The 27420-nt window shown below is 39.4% G+C and overlaps 2 protein-coding genes across 8 annotated transcripts in view; both read right to left on the reverse strand.

Annotated features, from left to right (window-relative positions):
- Positions 1–378: 378 nt before the first annotated feature.
- On the reverse strand, positions 379–3209 carry LOC116719768 (ependymin-like). Its single transcript, XM_032562435.1, has 6 exons — positions 3085–3209; positions 2628–2662; positions 2374–2508; positions 1384–1567; positions 866–953; positions 379–628 (listed from the first exon to the last, which is right to left on the reverse strand). Exons 1-6 carry the CDS (start codon positions 3158–3160, stop codon positions 478–480), a joined length of 669 nt encoding a protein of 222 aa, XP_032418326.1. The 5' UTR covers positions 3161–3209; the 3' UTR covers positions 379–477.
- Positions 3210–4627: 1418 nt separating this feature from the next.
- pnpla6 (patatin-like phospholipase domain containing 6) overlaps positions 4628–27420 on the reverse strand; it is a 42193-nt gene continuing 19400 nt past the window's right edge. For 2 of the 7 annotated variants that reach the window (XM_032562429.1, XM_032562426.1), the window contains exons 21-37: positions 26698–26773; positions 26430–26579; positions 26249–26312; positions 23062–23230; positions 22800–22982; positions 22578–22696; positions 20100–20256; positions 19829–19945; positions 19193–19262; positions 13981–14097; positions 11070–11186; positions 8805–8953; positions 8555–8707; positions 7958–8086; positions 7751–7838; positions 7324–7463; positions 4628–6192 (exon numbers count right to left, since the gene is read on the reverse strand). In XM_032562429.1, coding sequence (XP_032418320.1) covers positions 6127–6192; positions 7324–7463; positions 7751–7838; positions 7958–8086; positions 8555–8707; positions 8805–8953; positions 11070–11186; positions 13981–14097; positions 19193–19262; positions 19829–19945; positions 20100–20256; positions 22578–22696; positions 22800–22982; positions 23062–23230; positions 26249–26312; positions 26430–26579; positions 26698–26773 — 2064 coding nt within the window. In that variant the 3' untranslated portion in view covers positions 4628–6126. The remainder of the gene's footprint in view (positions 6193–7323; positions 7464–7750; positions 7839–7957; positions 8087–8554; positions 8708–8804; positions 8954–11069; positions 11187–13980; positions 14098–19192; positions 19263–19828; positions 19946–20099; positions 20257–22577; positions 22697–22799; positions 22983–23061; positions 23231–26248; positions 26313–26429; positions 26580–26697; positions 26774–27420) is intronic. The other 5 variants (XM_032562433.1, XM_032562432.1, XM_032562427.1 and 2 more) reach the window with 4 other exon arrangements.

A 27420-nucleotide genomic window follows, 5' to 3' on the forward strand; every position in this document is an offset into this window, starting at 1 on the left:
TCAGCCCTATTAAAATTGTCAAACACTACAAAGGTATAAAATCCTGCTAAAATTGACAATGTATTGATATTTGGCATTTTAATTCCTGCATAAACTCTGTGATTTGGACATAAGGGAGAGAAACTGCAGACAGAAATATCGATGTCATCAGAATGACACCTTGGTGTCGACAGTATCGATATTTAGATCGATAAGCCCAGAACTAGCGCAGACTGCTTTGGCGTGGGTCACCAAAAGGTCACCACATTTCCTGGTAATCCTGACATTTCCTGATATTCTTGTTTTACGAAGCGAAACATATTTTGTCCATCATTTTCATAAATTAATACTCGTTTTCGGCCATGTTTTTCGAGTGAAAACCAATAAAGACACCATAAATTATGTTTCATTTGATTTCTATTTGAACATTCTTATTGATAGCACTTCCTAGATAGCGTCAGCATAATCTGAAAGTTATTTTTAAGAAGATCCCGGTGCTCACTTCATAGACTGCACCATCATGGCCAGGGACTCCATGGCAGAGAAGAAGGTTTGCGGCTTGGCAGATTTCTCCATTTTTGCGTCGTAGCAGAAAGCAGGAGGGAAGAAATCCTCTGGATTAGACATTCCAATCACCCAGTTGTAGGTGCTGAAACACAGGGAAAAAAAACAATTAGTCAATTTTGCCTTAATAAACTTAATTTTAAAAGGACAATCTTTTACACTTTGTCTATTAACTATTAGCTAGAGATAGATTTCTGTAGGATTTTCTTTTTTTTAAAACCACTAATCTCTTACTGCGACGGATTACTTAATTTTGGTAGAAAAAATAGATGTATTGATGTTCTGCATTGGGCTGGTTGTTGTGTGGTTGTGTTTGTCCAACCTGATGGTGGTCCATCCTATTTTTGGAGAGTAGTTTGTCAAAGTCACAGGAAGGCAGCCGATCTCAGTGAAGGTGAGTAAATACGAGTCTGCACAAACATGAAACACGAGTTTATATGTTGCATCCAAAAATGACGTTAGTTCAAGGAGAGCTTGTATTGCAAAGCCAATATTTTTGAGCATTATCAGTCAGTTTATGGTTTGGCCACAGCTTCTGAATTGGATTTAAGTTTGGACTTTAACTAGGCCACTCCAAAGAAGTTTTTTTTTAAAATAATTCAGAGGTGGACTTCCTGGTGTGCTTTAGGTCATTGTTCTGCTGCACAAACCTGAGTGTGCTTTGGCTTAAGGTCACAAACCAAATATATTTTCCTGCAGGAAAATCCAATGTTTTGTTTATTTTAATTCGGGCATATCATCTGGGTCCTGAATCAGCATTTTAAGCCCAAGATCATCACACTGCTACCACCCTTTTTGATAGAGGAAATTATTTTTTTTATGGTCAGGGTTCATTCTCACCGTTATTGGGAAATTGCCCCACCCAGGTGTTGGTCAGCAGACCCATCCCCCAAGAGGAGCTGGAGCCCAGGATCGCCTGACCGAGCAGTGAAGCGTCTTCAGGAACCTGCATGGGTATGAAGTAGGTATCCAGGGGCAACTTCCTGCACGTCTGAGCGCTCCAATTGATTTCATACATGACCTCCTGAAAGAACAGATGCGGGCAGTCATCACAACTTCATACTTATTATATTTTGTTGTTGCTGTTGTTTTTAAGACTCTACAGTTGTGGGTTTAAATAGCGTTTCACTGACAATGTCTTCCCGTAACATTTGTAATTACCCAGTAATATTTTTACTTTTCCTGTCAACCTAACATCTTCTAATGCAAAACACTGGCGATTTTTATCATTTTAAAGAACGCACTTAGAGCTCACTGAGTAAAAATAATGTCTTTAAAAATAGATTATTGATAAATTTGGGATGAAAATAATGAAATTGATATGATTTTGACTTAAATAGCCTTATCAATAGTAATATTGAATAGACAGTCTCTGTCCCCGCCTACACATTTTCCTTTTTGCTTTAGTTATTTAAGACAGAATAAACACTATAAATGTATTGGTGCCATTTTTCTGTAATAAAACATGTTTCTGAAGGTCAGGAAATAAGACAAAAAAAAAATGAATGTTTTTTTTTCATGCATATTATACTCAGCATGAGTTAATCATTAATCACATAAAACCTCATTTGTGTTTCTCTGTGCCAATCAAAGTGTTGTTTTAAAATAATAACATATAACTGGAAAAAACACAACATATCTCAGGTGCAAAGAAAAGCTATTTCCAATTCACGGTTTAATTGCAACCCCCCCCCCCCCCCCCCCAAAAAAACAACAGAAAATCTTTGTAGTCAGATGCAAACACTGAAGATCTCTAAAGGAAAGAAAATAAATTCAGAAAAAAAAAAATCTGTGGGAGGTTCCTCCAGATAAAAGGTTAGTTTAACCAACCTGCTGGTAGAGCATCAGCTCGTCCACTGCCACGGTTAGATTCCCGAAGCTGCCATAGTGTCTGGCCCGCAGCCTCTGTCCGAGGGCGTCGTAGGCGACTGCTCCTGATGTTGTCATTAATCCACCGGCGGTCATCTGGTGAAGAGATTCAAATGGCAGAACGCGAGTAAGAACTCAGAGATCCAAACTTTCAATCTAGATGAGAGTCCAGCAGGAAAAATCTTAAAAAGGATACGAGAAGTCAGTGAACGCACCACAGAAACGCCACCAGTCAACAGTTCTGGAGCAACTATGGAAAAACAAATTAAAATCATTGAGAAATGCTCTTAATCCAAATCCATTTAAAAATGTAACACTATTTTTTTTTTACACAGCTTAAACCTGCACTGTGTAACTTTTACAAAAACGGTTTTTTTTTTAATGTTTATTAAAACCGTCATGATGTCGTGATAATTTGATATGAGGTTTCTCCACAACCATATCCTCATCCTCTATATATATATTCATATCCTTCATCCTCTATATATATAATTGAGGCTTCTCAATTTGATATGAGAAATCAAATCAAACTGATTTGATCAATTTCCCCCTTTAACTGGGGGAAACAAAAATAACCTAAACACGTTTTCACCGTTTTGTCTATAAACTACGGCGACAGACTCCAAATAGAAAAGAGATCAGAACATTCCCCGTGTTCCCAGAAACACTCACAGCAGGGTTTTGGTGCCTGACTGGTAGCAGCTACCAGCAGCAGGCTGAAGCAGAACAGCAATCCGACGGAGTTCATGGTGAGAAATGTCTGGAGCAGGACAACCTGTTGAGGAAAACCCAAACACAGTCCTCCTTATGTAGCAGCACACAGCTGACTCTGTTCACGTGTTCCGCTGGTAGCCATCTTGTTTTCTGTTCTGCCTTCTTCAGATAAGAACGTTTTATTTGGTTAGAGGCTATTTGAGCTCACTAAAAAAAATGGCGCGTTACCATCTCTACAGAGTTGAACGACTAAATGCTGTTGAGGGAATTCAGCCATTTCATTCTGGTGTGTTGGAGCAGCGACGCTGTGGAGGACTGGGCTGATAAAATAAAGCACAATGGAGATTTTGGAACAGATGGAAAAAATCTGAAACAATCACGAGTTGTGAAAAGTTTCTCCAAGACACCACGAATCTTGTTAGACTTCGTAAAACACAATAATTTGACTCTCGGCAAAGTATATTTTTATTCATTTGGAGCATTTAAAAAATAATAATAATGTGTGTAAAATAGATTAATCAGCATCACATGGCGTGTCATGAATTGCCGCTCAGGCGTCACCAGGAGTGTTTTATTTTTTTCTTTTTAACTCCAGATGGGAATATTCCCAAGTTCAGCATATTCCACGCCCTCCCCCACTGTTCAAACAACAACCCACGTGTTTTTTGACGGATCCAGAAGTTTCCAAAGCTTTCATAATCATGATCGAAGCTATTTTTATTTGGCTATTTTTATTTTATCGGGACGGCAGCAACAGGTCAGATTCCCACAGACAGAACTTCTTACACAAACTAACTTAGTAATCATGATGAGAAAATATGAAAAGTCTTTTACTGGTCAAGTGTTTTCCATGTGTGAACATACTCGTTCTTAAAGGTGCAACCCCCAGAACCAGATGCAGACACGGAGAAGGAGCATTCAGTTTTTAAGCTCCTGTAAACTGGAACAAACTTCCAGAAAACTGCAAAACTGCTGAAACACTAAGTGCCGTTAAATCACAGCTAAAACCCCGCTTGTTTAGAGTTACCTTTGATAGAGAAATATCTGGGAAGTAGATCACAGTTTTCATGACTTCTCTTTATTCTGCCGCTGCATTGGAATTGTTTCTTTTTGTTTATCATGTTGTGCTTTAATCATGTTCAGCACCTTGAACTACTGAATTTGCTAAAAATGTCAAATATGAATTAACAGAAGACGCAGGAAGAGGTACTGGCCGGGCGTTTTCAGCTTACGTTTTCAAGTGCAATCCTGAGGTTGGATTGCGTTTTTGATATGAAAAAGTGACGCAATATGAAGATTGAACACGTGGTTTACGACATTTCAATTCTGAGAAATGCACTAATGTGATCCCAAAAAAACCAAACTGCAAACTGCGTGTGGAGAACTTCAGCTGCACGTGTCGAAAAGCAAACATCGACCTCCACAACCGACCAGCGAACCGTGTGAATTGCGTTTTATCATCGTTTAAACAAAGTGATTTAAGACAACATTTTCAAGCAGGTCAGGGTAAATGTTATGTTTATTTCCCAATATGCATCATAAATTACATCCTCTTTGTAATCCTTGTCCTAGCAAAGAGTACATCAAACATTTCAGTGCAAAAAGCTAAAGCCATGTTAATTAAAACAACACTTGACCGCCTTTCGTTAAACTGCACAGCCAGTGGTAGACGCATAAGTTAAAAAATAAATAGAATTAATAAAAAAAACAAAACAGACCAGCAAATGCTGAAACAAACATAAGAGGTGTTTAGAGAACAACTTATTATTTTTGGTTTAGGTTCCCTATTATGCAGCAAAGCGTTTACTTACAAAATCGCTCCCATATACATGGATGAATTCTGACGTTACTAAACATGTTTTAATCTTGTTACAGTTTCTAACAGACAGAAGTATCGCTGAGGTGACTCGGGATTTCTGCGTATTTTTTGTGCCCAAATAAATATTTACATTAGATTTGGGGATTTTTTCTTTGTGTGTGTGTGTGGGTGTGTGTGTGTGCACGCACCCGATTGGAGAATCAAGCTAAAAAGAAGAAAAAAAAACCAAACCCAGTTGTTCACCTGTTTTTTTGTTTGCTTTTTTGCCGCCTTCCCCTGTGAACATCAAGTTATACGCAGGAACCCTGAGTGCTGACATTGTGCAAACAGAACCAACACGCTTGTTTGTTTAGTGAAGCGAGTCCAACAAACGCGCCGCGGTCGCGTTCACTGACCGCCGTGTAGTGTGGTTAAAAAGGCTTTAACGCGTTCCGACATGATCTCTAAAATGAAACAGTTTCTGACTCCTACAAGTGGCCGCTCAGAATCTAGTGGTTTGTCTGTTCTGATCCCTTCCTCACAACGGATCTAGTCTGGAAAAAGCACCTTTAGTTCACCTTGCTCTGCTGAATTCTAAATATACGTGTTTCGTTTTTCCTGTGAAATAAAATGCTGCTTTATTTTATTCACCGTAAACCCCACCTGATTTTCATATATTTACCTTTACACTTTGCCTGTCCAACAGTGTGTTTTCCTAGCGCTGTGTTGGTAACAAGCTAATCGAAGCTTTTCCAATCTGAAATAAAAACGGCACAAGTAAAACACGCCCATACAAGCGAACGCACAAAAGCAAATGAGGACGGTGAAATAAAACAAACCCTCAATAGAGAGACGCTTTGCCAAATCCAATGTATTTTTCTAGAAATTATTAACTTAAAGTCAAATTTAGAGAGCTTGTTTAGTGGTATAAATTCAGTTCAGCTTAGTGTCTGTAAGAGGAGAAACTGCTTACATTTAGGACCACAGATGTTAAAGCAAATGCGACACAATAGGAACAAAACTGGTTCTTGAAGTTGATCAAAAAGAAAAACAAAGAAAACCCCCTAAATAACACTGCTCCGACGTTGCAGAAATTTCAGATGTTGAGTGTGGCATCCACATTTCAAGTCTTAAGTCATAAGTTTATGGCCCCTCGGTCGTCTGACCCTCAATTTTGTCCTCTGCTGGTCAGGGGCCTTCTGTCAGCAGTCTGAAGCGTTTGACTCGCTGGCAAGTTTCCGCCGTTGCCTCACAGATTTCTCCTCATCCTGCAGAGCAGAAAAAAGTCATTTTACAGTTAAAGTGTGACACTCGAGGCCTGTTTCTGCTTCAATCATGTTTTCCAAAAACCAGGGCTCTAAACGAGGCGATGCTTTTGATATTACCCTGAATATTCAAGCTTTGCAGCATGAGTGTCCGAAGAATTTCAGATTGGTTATTACCATTGGTAACTAAGAGGTTAGTTATGCTAACCCTTAAGCAATAATCATAAACATTAGCTTGGCCAACGCTACAACACTAATGAAAATGAGTAAGGCTAATGCGTAAATTAATCAAACATTGCCTTGGCTCACGCTAAAACAGCAATGTCTTTAGCTGAAGCTAATGCTAAAGTGCTAAATTCAAACATGTTGATATTCACCATGTATCAATGAAACAACATGTGTTACAACATAACTTTTTTTTTTTTTGCCCTAACCTTTACTCAAACAGTACAACATACAGATTAATCCATTAACCCAAAAGAAGAAGTTATTCTTTGAAACAGATCTTTCACTCATGGTTTCAGTTTTATTGTCGCTGATGTTGCCCAGTTGACCACGGTAAGTAAACATCGCATGATTTTAAACAGCGATACATTCTGGGAAAACACAAAACATGTTATGAATAAAATTTAAGACCGATATCACGACAGAGATACACAAGAGACATGCAAGTGACCAAAACTGGGACATTTCTAGAGTCTTTTTGTGGCTCATTGTAGGAACTTTGTGCTACGATGGTTGCTAATGGCTTTTTTGTTTGTTTGCTTGCTATCTAGCTAGCAAGTATTTTCAGCCTGTTGACGGTAGCTGTAACCACCTTGAGTCACAGAACGCAGCGAATGAAGAAGTCTGCACACGGCTCAAACTTTGGCCTGATAGAAAGGTTCCTACAAACAATGTATGAAATTAAATACTCTTACCACAACAAAATTTAAGACCTATGATTAAAGTATTTAAAGCCTACTTACATTTTTTTAAAAAAATCAATTTAAGGCCTTAATTTTAGATAAATGAGTTTAACACCCTGAAAAACCTACAGAATATTTGACGGTTCAGACATGAACCAGAAACCAAAAGCAGACACAAATCTCTTGTTTTTTTGGTGTCTTTTATTTATTTTTTTTCAGGACTCACGGTCTGGAAAACGCCATTCTGACCCCATTCTCCTGGGGAGTGGTCCTCAGCTTCCTCATGCTCGTCCTCATCCCCCTCTTCCTCTCTCACGGTGTCCATCCCATCTTCCTCGTACTCCGTCAGATAGTCTGACTCATCCGCTGGACACAGAGATTTAAAGCACCCATTACAGAGACCACTCAACTGAGCCCCCAATATAAATAACACCTACTTTATTAGTAGCAGGTGCTATGTAGAGTAGCAGAAAATTCTAATTTAATTGGTATCCTGTACCCTTTAATTGGTATTACTACTAAAAGGACCAAGTAAGAGGCTCCAAATCTTATTTATTCCTAACCCTAACACGCGAATAGAGCAACGCCTGTTCTAGAAACATGCCGTTAAGAGCAGAACAGACATTTCTTCCGTTCTGGGAAGCAGGTTTCACCTTCTGTAGCTACGTAGCTTTGCACCGGCTCTATCCTGGACACGATCTCCGCAAGATCCGTGAAGTCAGCTCCGGGACATGTGCCGATCTGAGAGACAAAAGGATCACCTTCCTTATATTGTAAATCCACATCTGTTGGGGTGAACTTGTATGTTCTAGAGGAAACCAATAGTATTCTTGATGTGTGTGTGTGTGTGTGTGTGTTACAGCGGGGCTCACGTCCGTCCTCTTGCTGTCGTTGTAGTCAGCCGAGCGGTGATCCCTCAGCATGTTCTTGATAATGTCGCCCCGAGCCCAGCCGGTGAACAGCATCTTGGCGTGCTGATAACCGATCTCCTGCAACAGTCGTTCAAAAATGCTGGAAATTTTAGGAAGCACTTTTTTCCCCCAGCTAATTATAGATATAACATGGCCGGACTTTAGGATGATTGAATATGTAAAGATATGGTCAATGACTGAAGTATTTGAGTTTATATTCCATTTGGAGGTGTGTGTATTACACCTCCAAACAATCAAGTCACAATCAAGTGACCGTGTTGCCTTCAGTTGTTATAAAAAATACTGTACATACCAAACGTGACTTAAAAGACTTTTGACTTTGCAAGTTACGGCCTTCAATTTGGGTCCCTATCACTTTAAGAAGCTCCTGCTCTTCAGCACATCATCGCAACAGTTTAATTACTAAACTAAATTAACTCTCTAATATTAATGTACTTCACTGAGATCCAGCTTCAGCTCTGGATGGTAAATATTGGTGTGCTGCCTCATGCTCTAAATGTGCTCTAGGAATAAATCGTCACTCACATAGATCTCATCAAACTTGCCAAAGTCCATGGTCTTGAAGCGGTCGATGGGCGGTCTGATGTACTCGCAGTAGGCACTTTTCTTTACCACCTCTAGCTGCCGCACACAGGACACATATGCCAAGCGTGACTGGATCTCCGCCATGTCCGGCACCTGAGGGAGGAAACTAGGTCAACATGCCGCCGGAGTATTGTGATTGTATTCATACGTAAACTATCTATTTTTTCCAGCAGTCCATCCCGTACTTTACCTTAACTTTTTCTGCCCAGGGATTGATCCGCTTCCAGAGCAGCCACCAGCCAGACAGGCTGTCGCCGTAGTTACAGAGGTCCGTCTCGTCCTGGCTGCCCACATCGATGGCGATGACCGTCCTGGTGCCCACGTTTCTCGCAATGTCCGCTGTTGGACGTTTAACATCAACCCGGAAAAACACAAATCAGCAGCAAAAAAGCAGAACAAAGTTACCACCGTGTTCGTGGATCCGATTGTTTGGACGGCGACTCAGGGCGGAACAGAGTCTGGATGGGCTTGAACCACAAAAATGTGGGTTTATGCCGACGTACTTCAGATTATTTATGGTCAATTTGTTAGATAAAAACTGAATATATCCAGTACGACAGGTATGGAGTCCAAATCGTGGCATTTCTGTCTGTCTTGGAATTTTGTGGCGTTGAATTAGGGACAGAAACAGGAAGTCTATCCAGAAACCCCCAAACAATGAACCTTCAGTATGTGGCAGGAAAAACAATAAGAAACAGCTGAATTCATTACATGTAAGATACTGATTTAAAAGGGGTTTCTTCAAGTCTCGTCTGGCTTGTCAGAAAAACACAGCATCCATGTTTCATTGTTGAGACATAATTTCCAAATATTAGTGTTTCATTTGATTATTTCCTCTGGGGAGTCTTAATCTGTACAATGTGTGTATTTACAGCTTAAAGCAGCAGTCTGGGTTTAACCCGAGTCCAATAAAGGCCAGGTGCTGCTGCCTTAAATGCATTCAAGTGGTAAATGTAATTATTTATAGCATGAATGAATAAATCAAAGTTCCTCACACACCGAAGTATCAACACACACCGATAATGTTTATTTTTTTCACAGTTGACAGAAACTGACTTCATAATTTCAAAATGACAGGCAGACATGGGGCTGGGCGATTTGCATTGGGGTTGCCTATTTTTGGGAATCAGTTTGGGCGCGATGATTAAAATTGGGTGCCATAATAAATCAAAAATGAGCCAATTTAGTTCTTCAGTCATGCCTTTTGTTAAATAAATAAAGGTAAATACCTAAAAGGAGATAAATGACAGCATACTAAATCGCCCAGCCCAACAACAAATCAGAAATACCAATTTAACAAATTTGGATTTTCTTGTCAGAACAGACTGGTGTGTTGTGCAAAATAAAAGCAAATATTCTTTGTTTTTTTGTTTTTAGTGCAAGACTGAAGGGGGATTCTCCACCCAATTTTTAATTAATCCACACCAGGCTGCTTGACGGGGCAAAATCCTCTCAGCCACTTAAATTCATCCGGACCAATGGCTACAAGTTTAATAAAATGCTGACTTTTCCCATCCTTAAATCAGAGTTGTATTCAGTAAACATTTAATCATTTATTTAACTGAAATAAAACTGAACTGGTGGAAGACTTTGATATTTGAGACATTCCCCTTCATGGTCTGAAATTATTCATATCCCTGGCAGATTTAAGCTTCAATTAGTCTATTCAATTTTAACTACACTTCCTTCTGAATGGGAGTAACCATAACATTTTGGAGTGACTTAATAAGAAGGGAGATACACATTAAGGTGGTGGCAAAGAGTCACCACCTCTCATCTAAACCCAGGAGATGAGATACACTGTAAAAATCTACTCAGACATAATGGGAACAGATCAATTATATTTATTTTCACAACTGAGTTTCCTTTTTTTTATTTTATTTTTTTTGAGAAACAGCTGACCTCACTTCAATTTTTAATTGAAATTTGCCAGGGGTATGAATAATTTTAGGCTTAACTTTACGTAGAGGTGCATTTCAGTACGTAATAGGATAATCAAAACCTTAGTTGATTTATTTAATTCAATTTCTATGTGAAATTGAATTAATGCATCTGTGCATCAAGTCGACAGAATGAACACAAACCGGATTGAAATATATCACTGTGTGTAACGAATCTCTGTAAAATATGAGATTCATTATCTTAACTGAATTGCCAAAAATAAATCAATATTTCACTTGAGATTAGGTGAGTTAAGTAACAATGTATACTGATTTGATGTTTTTTAGACTGGGAAAACTCAGCATCACCACTGGACTACCCTCATCTAACCCTGCCTCCTTACTTACCGTTACAGGTAAACATTAGTAAATTGATTAATACGGCTCCCCCTCATACAGTGCTTCCCCCATCCATCGCTCCGCCTCCCCTAACCCCGCCTGGAGCTGGCCAGACATTCAGAGGCATGGAGCATTTTGGTCGAGGGAGGGGCCTGAGGGACTCCACCTGTACTTGCCTGGCAGGTTGTTGATGTAGCCACCGTCCATTAGCAAGTTGCCGTCTTTGGGGTCGCAGAGAGGCGGCAGGTACCCCGAGAGGGTCATGCTCGCCCGTACATAGCGCCACAGAGAGCCTGGCACACCAGGGAGGAGGAAGGGAGGGGAAGGAGGGGGATAACATCTCAATAACGTTTCCTATAGCTTATTTGATTAGTGCTGACACAGACCGCAACCCAAACAGCAGAGGGAGCGCCGCCAGAGGGCCGCAGCTGATCCCTGCGTATGCTGGGACTGCCGTGCTGCTCATCTTTAGACTCTGTGAGACTTATGCAAAAGGAAATAAAGCAAATGGCAAGAACCCCCCAAGAGAGCACAGAGGCTATCACAGACCTCCAAATGGTGTCCCAGCAACAGTGCTTCATTGCTTCTAATTGTGTGAAATTATTTATTTTGTACATTTCTAGATAGATAGCTAAATAGCTAGATAATTAGTTGACTAATTATCTAGCTAGTAAATACCTAGATAATCATCTGGCTAGCTACATAACTAGCTAGCTTGCTAGATAATTAGCTCACTAAATAGCTAGGTAGCTAGATAACTAGCTTGATATCTAATTAAATTAGATATTTAAACACAGATATCTAGATATCCGGATATCTAAACAAATCTGTATATCTAGATATGTTTAGATATCTGGATATCTAGACAACCAGATGTAGATAGATCCAGATCTAGATAGATCTGAATATCTATCTTCATATATAGCAAGATATCTAAATTTATATCTACCTAGACATCTAACATCTAATATCTAGATAGATATTTAGATATCTAGCTAGCTATACAACTAGTTATCAATCTAGCTAGATATTTAGCTAGCTAGAAAGTTATTTAGATATATACATATCCAAATATCTAGATATATAAATCTAAATATCTAGATATATTTAGATATCTAGCTAGTTATACACCTAGCAATATATCTAGTTATCAATCTAGCTGGATATCTAGCTAGCTAGAAAGCAAAACTCCTTTACTTGCAATGTTTCTATTGACAAAGCAGCAGCAGATGTTGACTGGACAACATTTCAAGGTCTGATACTGTGAACATGGCAGAGAAGCAACCAGCCTACTCAGTCCTGCAGTACAGCTCAGAGCCAGCAGGGGGAAGGAGAAGGCTAGACGCTGCATGGGTTGGAAGGATAAGGAGCACCACAGAGAAAAGCGAGGGGTGCCGCTGTGCATGTAGTATGCTGATTGCTAAGGTGGGATTATCCTACTAAAACATGACTATAGAGAGGCAACCGGCTTAAATTTCAATTCAAGGGCTTTGTTCGGTTTAGATCAGGGTTTAAAGTGTGCAACAACAGGATCCAGAACACATATTCTCACATTTACAGCTGATCTTCAAGAACTGGCATGCAGATAAAAGGAAGCAAAGCCAGGGAGGAGAACAGGAGCTGAGCAGGAGAGGCTGAACATGTTCCTGTAGGCAGAGATGATTGAAGTAAAAAATAGGAGAGTGACACGCTCCCGGGGGGAAGATCGGCATCAGTTCAGCCCAGGGGACAGAAACATTTAGATCCTCCGAAACGCAGAGCGATCCGTAACAACAGAAAACACACGATGCAGGTTTGATGTTTCAGGAGACTTCAGAGTCGCATACGACGCTCCGCAACAATATTCATTATTCTTAAACTTTTTCACATTTTATTCATGTTAAAACCATGAAATTCAAAGTATTTTATAGGGACAATATGTGACAGACCAACAGTGAAATTGAAGGCGAATATTTTCTTTCACAAATAAAAAACAGAAAATTTGTGGCCAATGTTTATTTTCATGTTATGGCTGGGTGATGTGGCTAAAACTGTATCCCCATAAGGGTTTCTTATTACTCAATGTTAATAGTTATTGATTAGTTTTTTGTTTTAAATATCCAGCCAAACTGCTAATATGACATTTCCTGTTTTATCCACAGTTTTCACTCCACACAGTCGTTTATTTTTAAGCGGTTATGAGGCACAGTGGCCAAACCTGAAACTGCTGCTGCGCAAGTTATGGGGCAGGTTGTTGCTAGGTAACCAAAGAGCGAGTTAGTTGATGCCACCAACCTAGCTTAGCTGGCCACGAGAGGTTGGGCGGCTAAACCTTTCAATCTGTCTATATTACCCAGAATGCTGTGCGGTTCTGGATTGGAGTTCAGTGAAAGTATTGAAAATTCTACAGGATGTATTATCTATCAATATTGGTCATGCATCTATCTCCATATGTGTTGCCATTGATTTTTTTTTTGCCCGGCCCTAATCTATGTGTTTGTCCAACACATAAAATGCTATTAAAATGTGAAAAAGTTCAAGGAACGTGCATAGTTTCGCAACAAATCGCTATCTCCATGTCTGGGGCTTTGAAATCAACTTGTTAAGCCTCAACTTATTGTAGAAAAATATATATATGCTAAAAAAACAAAAAAGCCAGCATAGACATAATTTTTTTTGTGTCATATCATGAGCTTCCAATGGTAAATAAATTATTTTAGCTCAAATGTCTTGGACAAAAAGAAACTTCATAGTCATGCATAAGACGTTCAAACATGCACGGGCAACATCTCAGAACTCGGAAATGTTGCATAGCTGTATTATAGTCCAACACACTGATTTAAGAACGGAAAGGGTTATGTGAGTGTATCACAAAGCCAGTGGGACCTAGAATAGGATGTATAAAACAGGATACTCAAACTACATCTATAAAGTATTTCCTTCCAAACCATGGGCTCCCAATGTCCACCTGGTCAAGGATGGGTTAGTTACAAATGAGAACTGGGGTAACAGTAAAGAGGAGGGTAGCCAAGTGGTTGACTGTCGATTCAGGGACCGTGGGGAGAGAGAGAGAGGTGATTTTTGGTGAGTGGGTGTTTGAACTCTGACCTGGGACATTGTTAACATAGCAACCATCCACAAGCAAGTGGCCATCCTTGGGGTCGCACAGGGGAGGTAAATAGGGGGTGTAGGAGGCGCTGGCTCTAACATAGCGCCAGACGCAACCTGTCGGGGAAATGGAGATGGACAAGGAGGATCACATCAAATATGAGCCGGACTCCACGTCACAGATGGAGAAAAAAAACAGAAGGAGGAAAAGAAACAAAACGAGAAGGACAGAGAAAGGAACAGAGAAGAAGGCAAAAGACGGAGAGGAAGAAACGCTTGAGACACAGAGACAAAAAGTTAAAGAGGCTCAAAGGAGAGAAGAAACAGAAAGATACGGGATGTTTCCTCATTAAAGTCTACTTACAGTAATGTGCAAAAGTCTTGGGGCATCCCAGTTCTCTTTATACAGCGCAGGTCAACTTATCATAGTAATAAAAGTCTCTCTTTATTGGCTTTTAAGAATGCATTTAAACTGTTCCTTGTTAGAAGATACACAACCTGAATTTTAAAAACAAAACGAAGGTGCACAAGTTTGAAGTTAATGGTGGCGTTATTTAAGCCACCGTGCATTTTTTTATGTGATCGCGCTTTATTTGCACCACTAAATGTTTAGATTCACAACATGTTTCCACACAAAAACGGCGCATCACGCCATTTACAACATGTTAATATTTGATTTTTGACACCAAAGGATTGCCATACTTGGGAAACCACTGTGTCAAGATCACTTCAAAAGTCATCAAGAAAGTCTGGCACGTTTTGAAGCGAAGTATAGCATTTGTGTACTGAAATACACCGTGTTCCAAATTATTATGCAAGTGATATTTTCTCAGGTTTTCCTAAATGCAAATGATGGTCAGTATAATTTTCAAGTCATGAACTATTAGAGTATAAATCAAATTTTACTGAACAAAGCTCCCCATGAGAACAGTATTTTCTTCAAAAATAAAAAACTCAAAATGCTTTGTTCCAAATTATTATGCACAGCAGATTTTCTAAGCATTTTATGGATTATAAAAACTGCAAATGGTCATTCTATGAATGTGCAGTATTAAGTGGTCACATGTACTAAAATCAAAAGCTATTTCAATCTAAACCATCTTAACAGACTGAGTTACATGTTAACATAGGACCTTTTTTGATATCACCTGCACAATTCTTGATCCATTGAACTTGTGAGTTTGTGGAAAGTTTCTGCTTGAATTTCTTTGCAGGATGTCAGAATAACTTCCCAGAGCTGCTGGTTTGATATGAACTGCCTTCCACCCTCAGATCTTCTGCTTGAGGAAACTCCAAAGGTTCTCAATAGGGTTGAGGTCAGAGGAGGACGGTGACCACACCATGAGTTTCTCCCCTTTTATGCCCATAGCAGCCAATGACCCAGTGGTATTCCTTGCAGCATTCATTGTCATGCATGAAGATGATTTTGCTACTTAAGGTACGGCTCTTCTTTTTGAACCATGAAAGAAAGTGATCAGTCAGAAAGTCCATATACTTTTCTGAGGTCATTTTCACACCTTCATGGACTCTGAAGGGGCCGACCAATGATTCTCTCCCCATGATTTCAGCCCAAAGCATGACTCCACCACCTCCTTGCTGACGTCACAGCCGTGTTGGGACGTGGTGGCCGTCCACCACCAATTACTGCGTCCATCTGGACCATCCAGGGTTGCACAGCAGTCATCAGTGAACAAGTCTGTTTGAAAATTAATCTTCATGTACGGCTGGGCCCACTGCGACCGTTTCTGCTTGTGAGCTCTGGTTAGGGGCCCAATAGTAGGTTCATGCACCGCAAGCCTCTGGAGGATCCTCCACCTTGAGGTTCCAGAGGCTCCAGCAGCTTCAAATAACTGTTTGCTGCTTTGTAAGGGCATTTTAACAGCTGCTCTCTTAATCTGATGAATTTTTCTAACAGAAACCTTCCTCATTATGTCTTTATCTGTACAAACCCATCTTTGTTCTGAATCAGCCACAAATCTCTTCACAGTTTGATAACGCTTCAGTTTTCGATAAATATCTAATGTTTTCATATCTTGTCATACGACACTACGCTATCTGATGATTTTCGTCATCAGAGAGATCCTTTCTCTTTCCCATATTGCTTGAAACCTGTGGCCTGCTTAATAATGTGGAACATCCTTCTTAAGTAGATTTCCTTTAATTGAGCTCACCAGACAAATTATCAACCCAGGTCTCAGAAATTAATTATAGTGATTCAAAGAGCCCTGATACACAATACCATTTATAAATTTAGTAGCACAATAAAAATGTTTATCTTTATGACACTTAAATCCAATTTGCATAATAATTTGGAACACGGTGTATACGTTTTTTATTCAAACTTGCAGTTGTATATTTTCAAATGCAGCCAGATTTGTTTTAAAAACTCCAAAAACAGGCAGACAAATTCTGAATAATAAACTAAAACAAAGACAAGCTTGATTGGATTAGTATCAGTCAAACTTAATGGTTGAGGACTGAGAATTACTCAACAAAACTTGTTTAGAACGTCAGCTTCTGAATGATTGGCGCTTTAAAATTGAGCTTAACATAGCATTAGTGTTGTTAGGAGACCAGTTCAAACGGGTGACGTGGGGAGAACCACTCAGACAACGGCAAAAGAGAGAAAAAGGAAGAGAAAGTGTGAGTGAGGAGACCGTCAGTTTTGAACTACTAGAGATGTAATTATTTTTCCATAAAAAGGAGATTAATGTGGAAATTAGCAACATTTGTACCATCTCTGTAGCTTCGACGTCGGGATACGGCCCAAAGAAAAAAAAAAAAAAAGCAAGTCGCTTTCTAAGTTTTTCCTTCCCAAACCTGGAGTACTGAAATGGTATCAAATAAAAACTACAGGAAGCAAAGAATGAAAGTGAACATAGGACAGAAACAACGTAGTACGTTACTGGAGGGGGGGGAATGGAAAAGATTTAAGAAGCGATGTGTTCTGGATCCTACATGTTGACACCGACGTAATAGGGGTCTTTTGTGATTGAGGATCAGCATCCACACAGGTTATATCTAGGGCAGAAGCTTTAAAAGGCTATCAGAGTAAGGAATATTTACACTAAAATAAATAATAATAATAAAAAAAAAACATTAGCACTTTATGAAAAGAAAGGAAGGGTAGAGGACGTGAGAAAAGAAGAGGAAGAAAGAGTCTAGAAGAAGCACATAACGGGAGCAGTGACAGAGGAAAAGGCTTCGCTTCAGCAGTTAGTCCAAACACAAGCCAAGATGCAAACATCAGCAGCATTCCTGCAGGACTACCAACTCATCAAATCCAGCGCTAAGGCTCCATAAAACCAGCAGCTAAAATGCAATTAAAGCAGCAAGATGTCAATGTGACGCACAATGCTGCAAAGGATAGCTTAGCATTACGTTAACTGGAAGTCAAGAGCGCTGGATTTGATTTTACACATTCAGAAAATGCAGCATATAACAGGTTAGCTCTTCATCTGAAGCTAATCCAAACACAATTAGAGGATTATTCGTGCAGGATCGCAAACAGTGAACATGTCAATTAAAGTTGTTTTGGACTTTGATGTCTGCTGTTAAATTGTTTGATGGGGAGAACATTTAACGTCCACCACCTCCACTTCATCCAAACGCTAACGAGAGACTTGAACAAGACTTGACGAGTCTTTGGAAGTCAGGGTGGGAGACGAAGTGCCTGAGGTTCTCGGAGGTGAATCACAGTTTCGAAAATTTATTAATAAGAAAATGGAGAAAGAAAACTGGTTAATGGGCAATGATTAATCAATATTACTGTGCTAATCATGATCTTTTAACGAAGATAAATTTTGGAGTAACAGTTGCTAGAACTGGGCGATAAATCGATTTTATCAAATTTTTGGTGTTTGAAGATTACATTTTTGGAATAATCTGGCTTTTTTTCCCCACCAATGCACTCTGTGGGTTTCCATGGTGCAGAGTGATGTCAGCACGCTTAGAGCCGCCATCTTGTTTGAAGAGCGTGTTTCACAGCTTCCATTTATTTGTCTTTGAAATCAGGCCAACTTTACGACAAAATGTAAGAATCAGGCTCAGATTTAAAAAAAAAAAAAAAAATCAAAAGTCATAATGCTACAAACTTATTTCTAACAGTATGATTTAACGCGAGAACAAGGTTGAAATAATATGAAAATAAAGTCTTAACATTACGAGAATAAAGTCGTGATATTAGGAGAATGAAGTAGTAATTTTATGAAAACTCCAACAGAAAAAATAACAAAAATATATCCAAGCTTTTTTCTCATGATTAAAACAAAATACATTTGTCTTTATTCTGCTAATGTTGTGACTATATCCTCGCAGCTCACAGAAGGGATAATTGAAACAAAAGTCACTTTTTTGAAAATAGTTCCTGTCATTTGTAATTTCTTTTTTAGAAAAGAAAATGATGGGGGCGTGGGGGATTCTTAAAAATCAAAAATTTTATCTGGTAAAAAAAATAAATAAAAAAAAAATATTTTGAAACCGTATCGCCCAGCCTAACTTCATGTCAGCTTCACAATTAGAGAGCCACGCAGTCCCAATTCAAGTGACGTTTTTTCATTTTTAGTCCCGGCCTACCTTCACGTGCAGCTTGTAAAACTGCATCAAAAGGCTGTGAACACTATTTTGTGAATCTCTTTCTAATAACTTAATTAACGTCAGTGAAAGAGAGACTGCGCTGGCTGCTGCAGCTTCCTGACATTAAGTCGTCCCTAACACTGATTTTCAAGCGCTCCTGTTAATCTGCCTGAAGGATGGTCGAAACGTTGACCTTCTGGCCTGGTCTGACCTCTGCTGAACATGCAGATCTCCAATGGACCTTCCAGAAGCTATTCATTCATTTCTAATATTTTACGTTTCACTTTAAGTTTTTAAAACGTTCTTCTTGCCATCCAGCAAACTCTTACTAGTGTGATTTATACTTCCCCGAAGTGTTTCTGCAGGTGTTTGGCCTCAGTGGAGGTTATGAACACAGCAGTTTCAGTCTTTAGTACAAATCATAAAACAAATCTCTGCCATCGTTAAGCCCAATCAGTCTAAAAGTCGGGTTTTTGTCCGTTTTGTGCTCCAGGTTATTCAAACTGTTATTATTTTTAGATTTAACACCAGCAGATACAAAACTTGTCCAGAATAGTTTTTGATGGTTGACTGACTGCAGCGACATGCCATTGCATTGGTTCTGTAACGCGCTCAACTCAGCCCGGCTCCGACTCACCGTCCTGATGGACGCGCATGGCCGACGCTGTGATGTCCGTGGTGACGTTGAAGTATGGGAGCCACAGGTCCTGAAGGTCAAAGACAGGGTCTTTTACTGCTGCTGTATTTTTCAGCATTGTTCTATTCACAGAATGAAGGTTTGTACTTTTTTCTCACAGTAAAATTTAAGCACTTTTCAAGGATTTTTAAGGTAAGTTTTCAAGCTTTCCCAGGACCACTTTAGAGATAAAAACAACACAAATGAATTAAAGAAGACAGTTTTTATAACATCATTTATTAGCTCTTGCTAAGTTCTCTGGCATTTAGCAAATAGGAATATTTTTGTTAATTGCAACTGACCTAAAACAAGAGAAATTTAGTCTGATTTAACTTTCGACAGAGTGAAAAAAGTGTCTTTTTATTATCTTTAAATATCTGGTTTCAACTGTCAGTACATTTACAGTGTGGTTTTGTATTCCAAACCCACACAGTTTCAAGGACTTTCTAAAAACTTTCTAAACCTTGAGAACACCAGAATGAAATTCAAGCATTTTTAAGGATTTCAAGCACCGGCACAAACCCAGCGAGTGGGAAATCTATCAGGAACGACTACTTATGAAAATTCTTACTAGAGAACAAAGAAACCATCTCTTACCTCAATTTGCTTGTCCTCAAACACATTATAGATGCTGGTGTTGAAGGCCGAGCCGGAGAACATGGAAGTGATGGGATAGGTGAGGTCCAGGACCGTTTTAAATACCGAATTCATCGCCTGTTAAATCAAAAAACAAAGACACATCAACTTCTATTCCATCGCTCAGACACATTAATGCTTCTTGGTGACGTGCTTCCATCTCACATGTAAACTAGCCACTACGTATAAGAAAATGGAACAAGAATGGATACAGCTAGGGATTGCACCGAACCTTGGACCATTCTTTGGCTCTCTGTTTGGTCCGAACGGCGCTCCTTTCCTCGGCATACAGCGCTCCGATGAACGAGCCGATGGACGTGCCGCCCACGATGTCGATGGGAATCCCGGATTCCTCCATCGCTTTAATCACCCCCACATGTGAGCAGCCTCTGCAGGACAAAATGCACAGGATGTATAAGATGAAGTCAATTTTCACATTATTTGCGCAAAATAATCGTTGATTAACTAGATATGCACTAAAAGTACTTTTCTTTTTAAAGTTTCAGGTTTGTTTCTTGAATCTGATCTGCCAGGATGAATTTTTGGGCTGCAAATAACAATTACTTTAGTAATCAGTTATTCTATTCCGTATTCTGACGATTAATTGGATAAAAAAAATAATAAAAAAAATTAACAGTCTGCAGAGTTTCCATTCAAGTCTTTTCTAAACGATATTCAAAATGCATGAAAAGATTCAAATGAAAAATTAATAAATTCCTTTTTCAAATAAGATTAACATATCTTAAATACAAAACACATTTACGTTATTGTAAATTGTAGTTAGTTTGAACCGGGTAAAGTTAAAATTATGTCATTTATCTCAGACAGAGGTTTTATATCTTAAATGCAAAATTTATATTTATTTTGTGCAGTTTTGCCTTCGTTGCTGATCTGAATATGCTGTTCTTTCCTCAAACAGCTTGCTTTTTGAGTCTGTATACTCCCGTTAACGATTAATCAATTACTAAATTAGTTGACGATTATTTCAATACTCAGTTAATAACGATTAATCCAATTAATCGTTTCAAAACTACTGATTTGGATCAATTATTTTCAAGAACTATGTCATATTTAAAAATAAAATGTGTGTTCTTTGATAGATTTACAGATTATAAAACACATCCACCCAACCACCTCTTCTTTTAATGCATCCAACAAATGTGAAAAAGAAAAATCTTATATCCTGGTAATTGATTGTTTATTCAGTGAAATATCCTCAAACTACGGGACTTAGTTAATTTAAAAACAATCTTAGATACACTTAAATGTAAGAATGCTCTTATTGTCTTAATCGACAATAAGAAATTATTGTCGATTAATTTAAGAAAGTTTGTACAGCGTGTCTCAAATTTAAGACGTTTTAAGACCGCTACGAATGAAATTTAAGACCTATACAGAAGCTGTTAGAGATGCTGATGATTTTAGCAACAAGAGGGGACCCTAAGTCAAATTCTGCTGAAGGCCTCATACAGCCCTGGACCGGCCCTGCATGATGAGTTATTTCCACTGCACTGCGCGCACAGATGCGGAACAAACAGGAGATTTAATTAAATGCTGCTAATGTGGCTTTAGTAGCTCTTCCATTTTGTGTCTGTTGCGTTTTTAATAAGAATCACAGAAAATGTTTTGGTTGCTCGAGTTTCTCAAATCTCCACGCGGCCACGCGCATTAACTCTGTCTGACTAAGTGGTCAATGCATTTGATATGGTTTGATGCTTCGTGTAACCAGAAAAATAATAATAGAAATAATAATAAAACCAGCGTGTTGCGTGACTACGAGGAGAGCGCGATATGATGAGGTTAGCGCTGGTTCGTTAACAGACCGGCCAAATGGGACCATAGACAAACTTTATCAGCGCAGACAGAGCCAGGCGCTGGACACCGTGCTGGGATGTAAACGCCATACAAAATCCTTTGTTCACAAAGATAATTCATTCTCACTGCTCCCTCAACGCACAACTACAAGTTATTCCTATGATTCACATAGAGCTGCGCAACCAGAGCTAAAATGGTGAGTTTTAAACTCTTACCTCAATGCAGAGTTCTGCAAAGAGACATAATTCATCACAGGGAGTTGATGTAAATATCCATACATGTCAGCCTGTGTCCAGTTTGAATGAAAGGAGGAGCGCGCGATCCCCGCTGAGGTAAACTTCAAAAATAAAGCAGCAACAGCGTGCAAGGTAACGCGCAGAGGCTTCGGCTGTGTGATTGTCGGCTTTAAATGCATAACGTATAAACCTGTCTTCTATAAACCTATAGTTTAGGAATAAATCTGCCCCGCCAGTGAAAAGCTAAGAGCTCCAGAGAAGCTTGCAATCCGGCTTGATTTGAAAAAAAAGCTTTTTTTTATTTTTTATTATGTTCTTAAAAACAAGCGATGCTTAGCCTGGCGGGGGGGCTAGTAAAGCATGGCAGGCCGCCAGGTTTATAATACACTGGGGGAAAACCCTGCTGTATCATGATAGAAATGTACAAATGAAAAGTTTTTTATGAAATATTTATATTTTAGCATAGAATGACTGTAGAATCGTACAGGTTGGTAACAGAAGTGAGCCAGTGGTGAAGACGAACATTGCTCAGCCATTTGGCAATAAAGTTACACTTTATCTGTGATAGATGCAAAAGAAGCTACCTCACTAGCAAATGTATATTAGCATCCAGTTACCTAGTCAGCTCCTTAAACAGCTAGTTAGCTACTCAGATTCACCTGGCTCCGCCTCCACCCAGCACGAGCGCGATGCTGTTTCCAGTGAGAACTCGGGCCAGCCGAGAGAAATCGCTGTGTCTGTCCGCCGTTTTCTGAAACACCTTCTCATAAACTTCCCTCTGAGGAGACAAAATACAAACGGCAATGCATGAAAATGAGCTCTTGGATTCAGAAAACTTTTTTCTTCTTCTTTTTTTTTTTTTAAAGTGTACAAAAATGTACCAGCTTGGTGGGGCTACGTCTGGAGAAGACCCTGCGGGGACACTTCAGGTGGAGATGACCCGAGCACCAGCTGCGCATGTTGAGCCACTCCACGGTTCTGGACGGACCGGGTCCGTCTTCTCTGTGCAGTAGGATGAGCTTCTTTAGCGCGCGGACGGCCGTGTTTTCCAGCATCTGCTCCAACTTTAGGGACGACGACGAGAGGAGAGAAGCGTTACAGTGCAGTTGTCGCCCTTACAGTCCTCTGCTGGCGGACACACACCTCCCCCAGAGCGGGCTCCTGATCCCCCACGCCCACTATCAGGATGCAGTCAGCCTGCCGGATGCAGCGCTGCGTCCACGGCGTCATGCTGCTGTCCGTCTGGTACAGGACGATTCGATTGATGTCCTCCTGCTGGGCCAGCCAGCCAGAAAGACGGTACTCGTAGATGCTGAAATCAACGGGAAGATGAGGAACGTCTTTTTATTCCAGCAACACTGAAGGTTATTAAAGGAAAACAAGGGCTTAAAGGTCCGAGATGTCAGTGAAATAATGTCGCCATGATAAAGCCTTACAAAACTTAACATTGCATAAATATTAACCTGGCGGACAGTTCTCTTTGGATCTTCCAGAGTGGTGATTAATAGCTTTGGCTGAAACCAACTATAGTTGCACTACTACCAAAGCTAACACCTGCACTCTTCCTTATTTTAGCTCTTGCAGGTACCGCCAATCAGCACCAAGGAAAATGAATGGGGCCCCTGGATTGGCTGCTGTGAAAAGCCAATAGCCTGTCATTAAGCATTGCTCTGAGGTACATTCAACTTCCCAAGCTGCCTTTTCTTTTGCATATGTTAGGATTTGTTGTGTTTTGGAGTTACAGTACACGAAAACATTCGCAAACAGTTTGAATATAATCTGAATTTGTGGATCCCACGCCCATTTGTGGCTCTTGTCAAGAAAACTGGCATAAGGGTATGAGATCTTTCCAGGCACACGCAGAAAAAGATGCATAATGGCTTGGAAGAAATAAAGTAATCCTGTAGTTTGATTAAAAGTTAATTAAGTTGAATAAGTCTGAATAATATGAGTATAAGTAATCACTCCATAACTTTCTGCAAAGAATCTCTGATTAATGATCTGTAATGAGTTAACTATGTAATGATTATGTTAATGATTAACAATAAGAAAAAGATGTGATTTATTGTCAATGAATGTGAAGTTGTGATCATTTGAAATATCAAATCAAACAGGTTTAACAACAGGTTGAATGTGTTTAATGAATTATAATAAATGATAGGGAATTATAGAACGGAGAGAAATGCAGTACAGCCCTGGTAACAGGAAATGTCGCAAGCAGTTCTGAACAGATGGCCAGAGCGCACAGGATGGATGGTGCGGTGAGTTTGGCTGAGACAACGGGGAATGAGGAAGTACGGGAACTTCCACTACGGTCAGCAAAAACAGGTTGGGCAATGTGGGGACTTTGTCATGAGAGACAGCAGATGTGAAGCAAGTCACGTAGACCAAACCTCCCCATACACACACATGGTGGAGAGATGCATAAAAAGGGGCTGAAAAGAGGAACCAGTTGTTCCCAGTCCGGCGGCGCAGAAGATGAGACAACCTGCATGAGCAGATTGAGCTACGGACCGCACTTCAGAACCACGGGGGAGCTCGGACTTCACACCGCTAAGAAAGGACTGGGTCCCATCGCCCCATCTCTGGTTCTTTATTCGACCGTTGGTCTCGTCTCAACCCAGCAATTTCAAACTCTGCAACAAGACTTGGAGGAAGGACAAAGGTCCCTCAGGGATAAAGAACTGGGTTTTGCAAAAGGATTCAGACCCTTTCTGCTTTGTTTCCTTTCTGAGGGGGGTTTTTCCACACCAGGCAAAGACCTCAACCAAGGACGCAAGAAAATCCTGTTGCCAAAAGATCCACCATCACCGGGGTATGAGTTGAGTCTGCTCATTGAAATTCCATTTCAGAACATGCGACTTAAATTAGGGAAAGGAGATAGGGTAGTATGATTGTACATGTAAATCTTATTACACTGTTTTTGAATTATATACGATTGATTATTGATTTGTATGTCGCATATCCCTGCTTAAGCTTGCTTAATAAATTTATACTATAAAATTCTAATGAGGTTGGTGGACATTGGAATTAATAGAGTCATTTAATCTTTGTCCAGTTCTTTTAATTAAGGTAAAACTAATGTACATGATTCCAGTAAATAGGAGGCTTCATAATTTCCTTTGGTGAGAGTAAATAATGACCCTGGGACTTACATCTAAGTCACTAAACATAATCTAGCCGGTTCCAAGTGCAAGTTATGATTTAGAAAGTGGGCTACCGTTAACAGAAGTGGTTATTGGAATTATGCAGCTGCGAGGGCTACTCAGCTGATTGTTTCTTAACTGTAAAGGGTCATAACTTCTGGATTGGAGGTAGTTAGAGCTAGACGAATCACTTTCGCCACCAGTTTAAATAGATTATCTCTTATAGAGTACTCTTAGGGTAATACCCAGGACTCAGAGATTTTCCGGACCTGTTAGACGGAGAACTGGTCAGTAGACAGCCCTGGGGAGTAGTGAGGAGTGGGCGGGGCTGACTATTGCAGGATAACCTTCACTCTGTAATAATCTAAATTTGAGAGAAGTGGAACACAATGTAACAAACAAACAATGTTTTTATGTTTGAGCTTTTAAAATGCACAGCTGCAAGCCTTTTTCTTTTAAAAAAAAAAAGTGGCTCTCTAGTTTTCATAATTTCGTTTTACTCGCGTGGTTAGCGACGGCCAATACTGTCGTGTTTTTAAACCATGGATATAAAACAAAAGCAGTTATTTTTATGGAATTAATTGCATACGATTTTGAAAACAGAATGACCAAAAAGTACAACTAATATATGTTTTGATCTTTCTTATTTGAAAAATGTGATTAAAAAAAATCCACAAATATCATTATCCTATGGAAGAAAATGTTTCAATCTCTTTTTTTCGAGATTTATGGGTCTTTTTTTGTATTTTAAAACTTAAAAATAGAAATAAAATAGTGCTTCTTTAAAAATTACAAATTATATCTGGGGGGAGAAAATGCATCTCAATTGTTTTTGTCTGTGAGCCGAGGGCAAAATGACTCCTTGGACTGGATCCATAGCAAACGTCTGATTTAGACAAAGAGGTATCGTATCAAATCTGAAGAAATTAAACAAAGCAAGTTAAATTCACATTCCAGTTTTCATTTTACATTTTTCACCAGGTCTGGAAAATATGGAAAATAAATTCCTTACTTTTTCAGACAGTGAAGGGTCTATGGATAAACTTCAAAAAATGTAATATATGAAAAGGATTAGAGAATTTGCTCAATTGTAGAAATGTTTTAAATTTTTCTGGAAAACATGTTTGTAATTAGTAAGAAAAAGTACTGGAAAAGGGAAATGCTTCCCTGAGCACCACACTGACCTGTCCAGAGCAGAGGCTCCCAGGCGCTCCCTGATGATGTCACTGGTGAGAAGCAGAGTGGGCCCTTCGAGTGTCAAACGGGGACAAGGTAAAATAAATAAACCAAAACAAGATTAAGAGAACACGCCAATATGAAATAATTGAGAAAAAAATGTCCAGAAAGTGAAAGGGGGGAAGTTACCGATGGCACTGAGGGCGTGGCTGAGCTCCAAGTTAAAGGCGCTTATTGGCACTTCGTCACCCACAGGAAGCACAGCCACGGTGGAGAGGTTACTAGCAGGGTTGGTGACATCTGCACTTTTCCTCATACTTGGCAAACTCAGCGCCGAACCTGGTGAGCGGGGAGCAAAGAGTGTGTGAGAGAGAGTGAGACAGATAGTCAGAGAGAGCAAGAGTGAGACAAAGAGAGAGAGAGAGAGAGACGGAGGTGTGTTTGGTCATCCTCTGACCTGAGAACGGCCCCCGACCCTGCTGCAGGTTCCCCAGAATCTTCTGGCCCAACAAGTGGATCAACCTCGTCACTACCTAAGAAAAAAGAAAAAAAAAAATAACAAGAAAACAAACATGTGAACCAGAAGAGCAGCCATGAAATTACACAATTCAATAAATTAATCAAGTATTTATGTATGTGACAACATAAAAATGTCAATAAATAAAAATAAAAGTGATGTGCAACTCAAAAAGCACCTATGTACCTATGTAATAAAATTTGGAAATATTTTATACAGATTTATCTCATGTGGCGTAAATGTAATTGTTGAAGTATTTATTTATTTATTTTTATCATGTTAAGGAGAGAAGTGACACTAGTCATTATTGATCATCAGAAAGACCCAAAATCTCTGGTAACCTTCATAGCAACCAGCTGCAGACCAATCGCCCTGCCTGCTGAGCAACAGAGGAAAACAAGTAAAGCTCTCAAAAATGAAACTGAATTGTAAAATAAGTAAATTATAATAGAAATGTTATTAATTAATTATGGTTTTCCAATAATTTAAGAACCACAAGTTCATTTCAAAACTCTGAAACAACAAGGTCTACAAGACAAAAAAGTTGTACGTTTTATCCTGTTTTTTTTATTTATTTATGAATGCATTTGTGGATTCTCAACAAGCAAAGCAATCAAAGAATTTAATGAAAATTCAAATTGTGGCGCTGCAAGTCAAAGATTA

This window comes from Xiphophorus hellerii, chromosome 5 (assembly GCF_003331165.1).
Source record: "Xiphophorus hellerii strain 12219 chromosome 5, Xiphophorus_hellerii-4.1, whole genome shotgun sequence".
Classification (NCBI taxonomy): domain Eukaryota; kingdom Metazoa; phylum Chordata; class Actinopteri; order Cyprinodontiformes; family Poeciliidae; genus Xiphophorus; species Xiphophorus hellerii.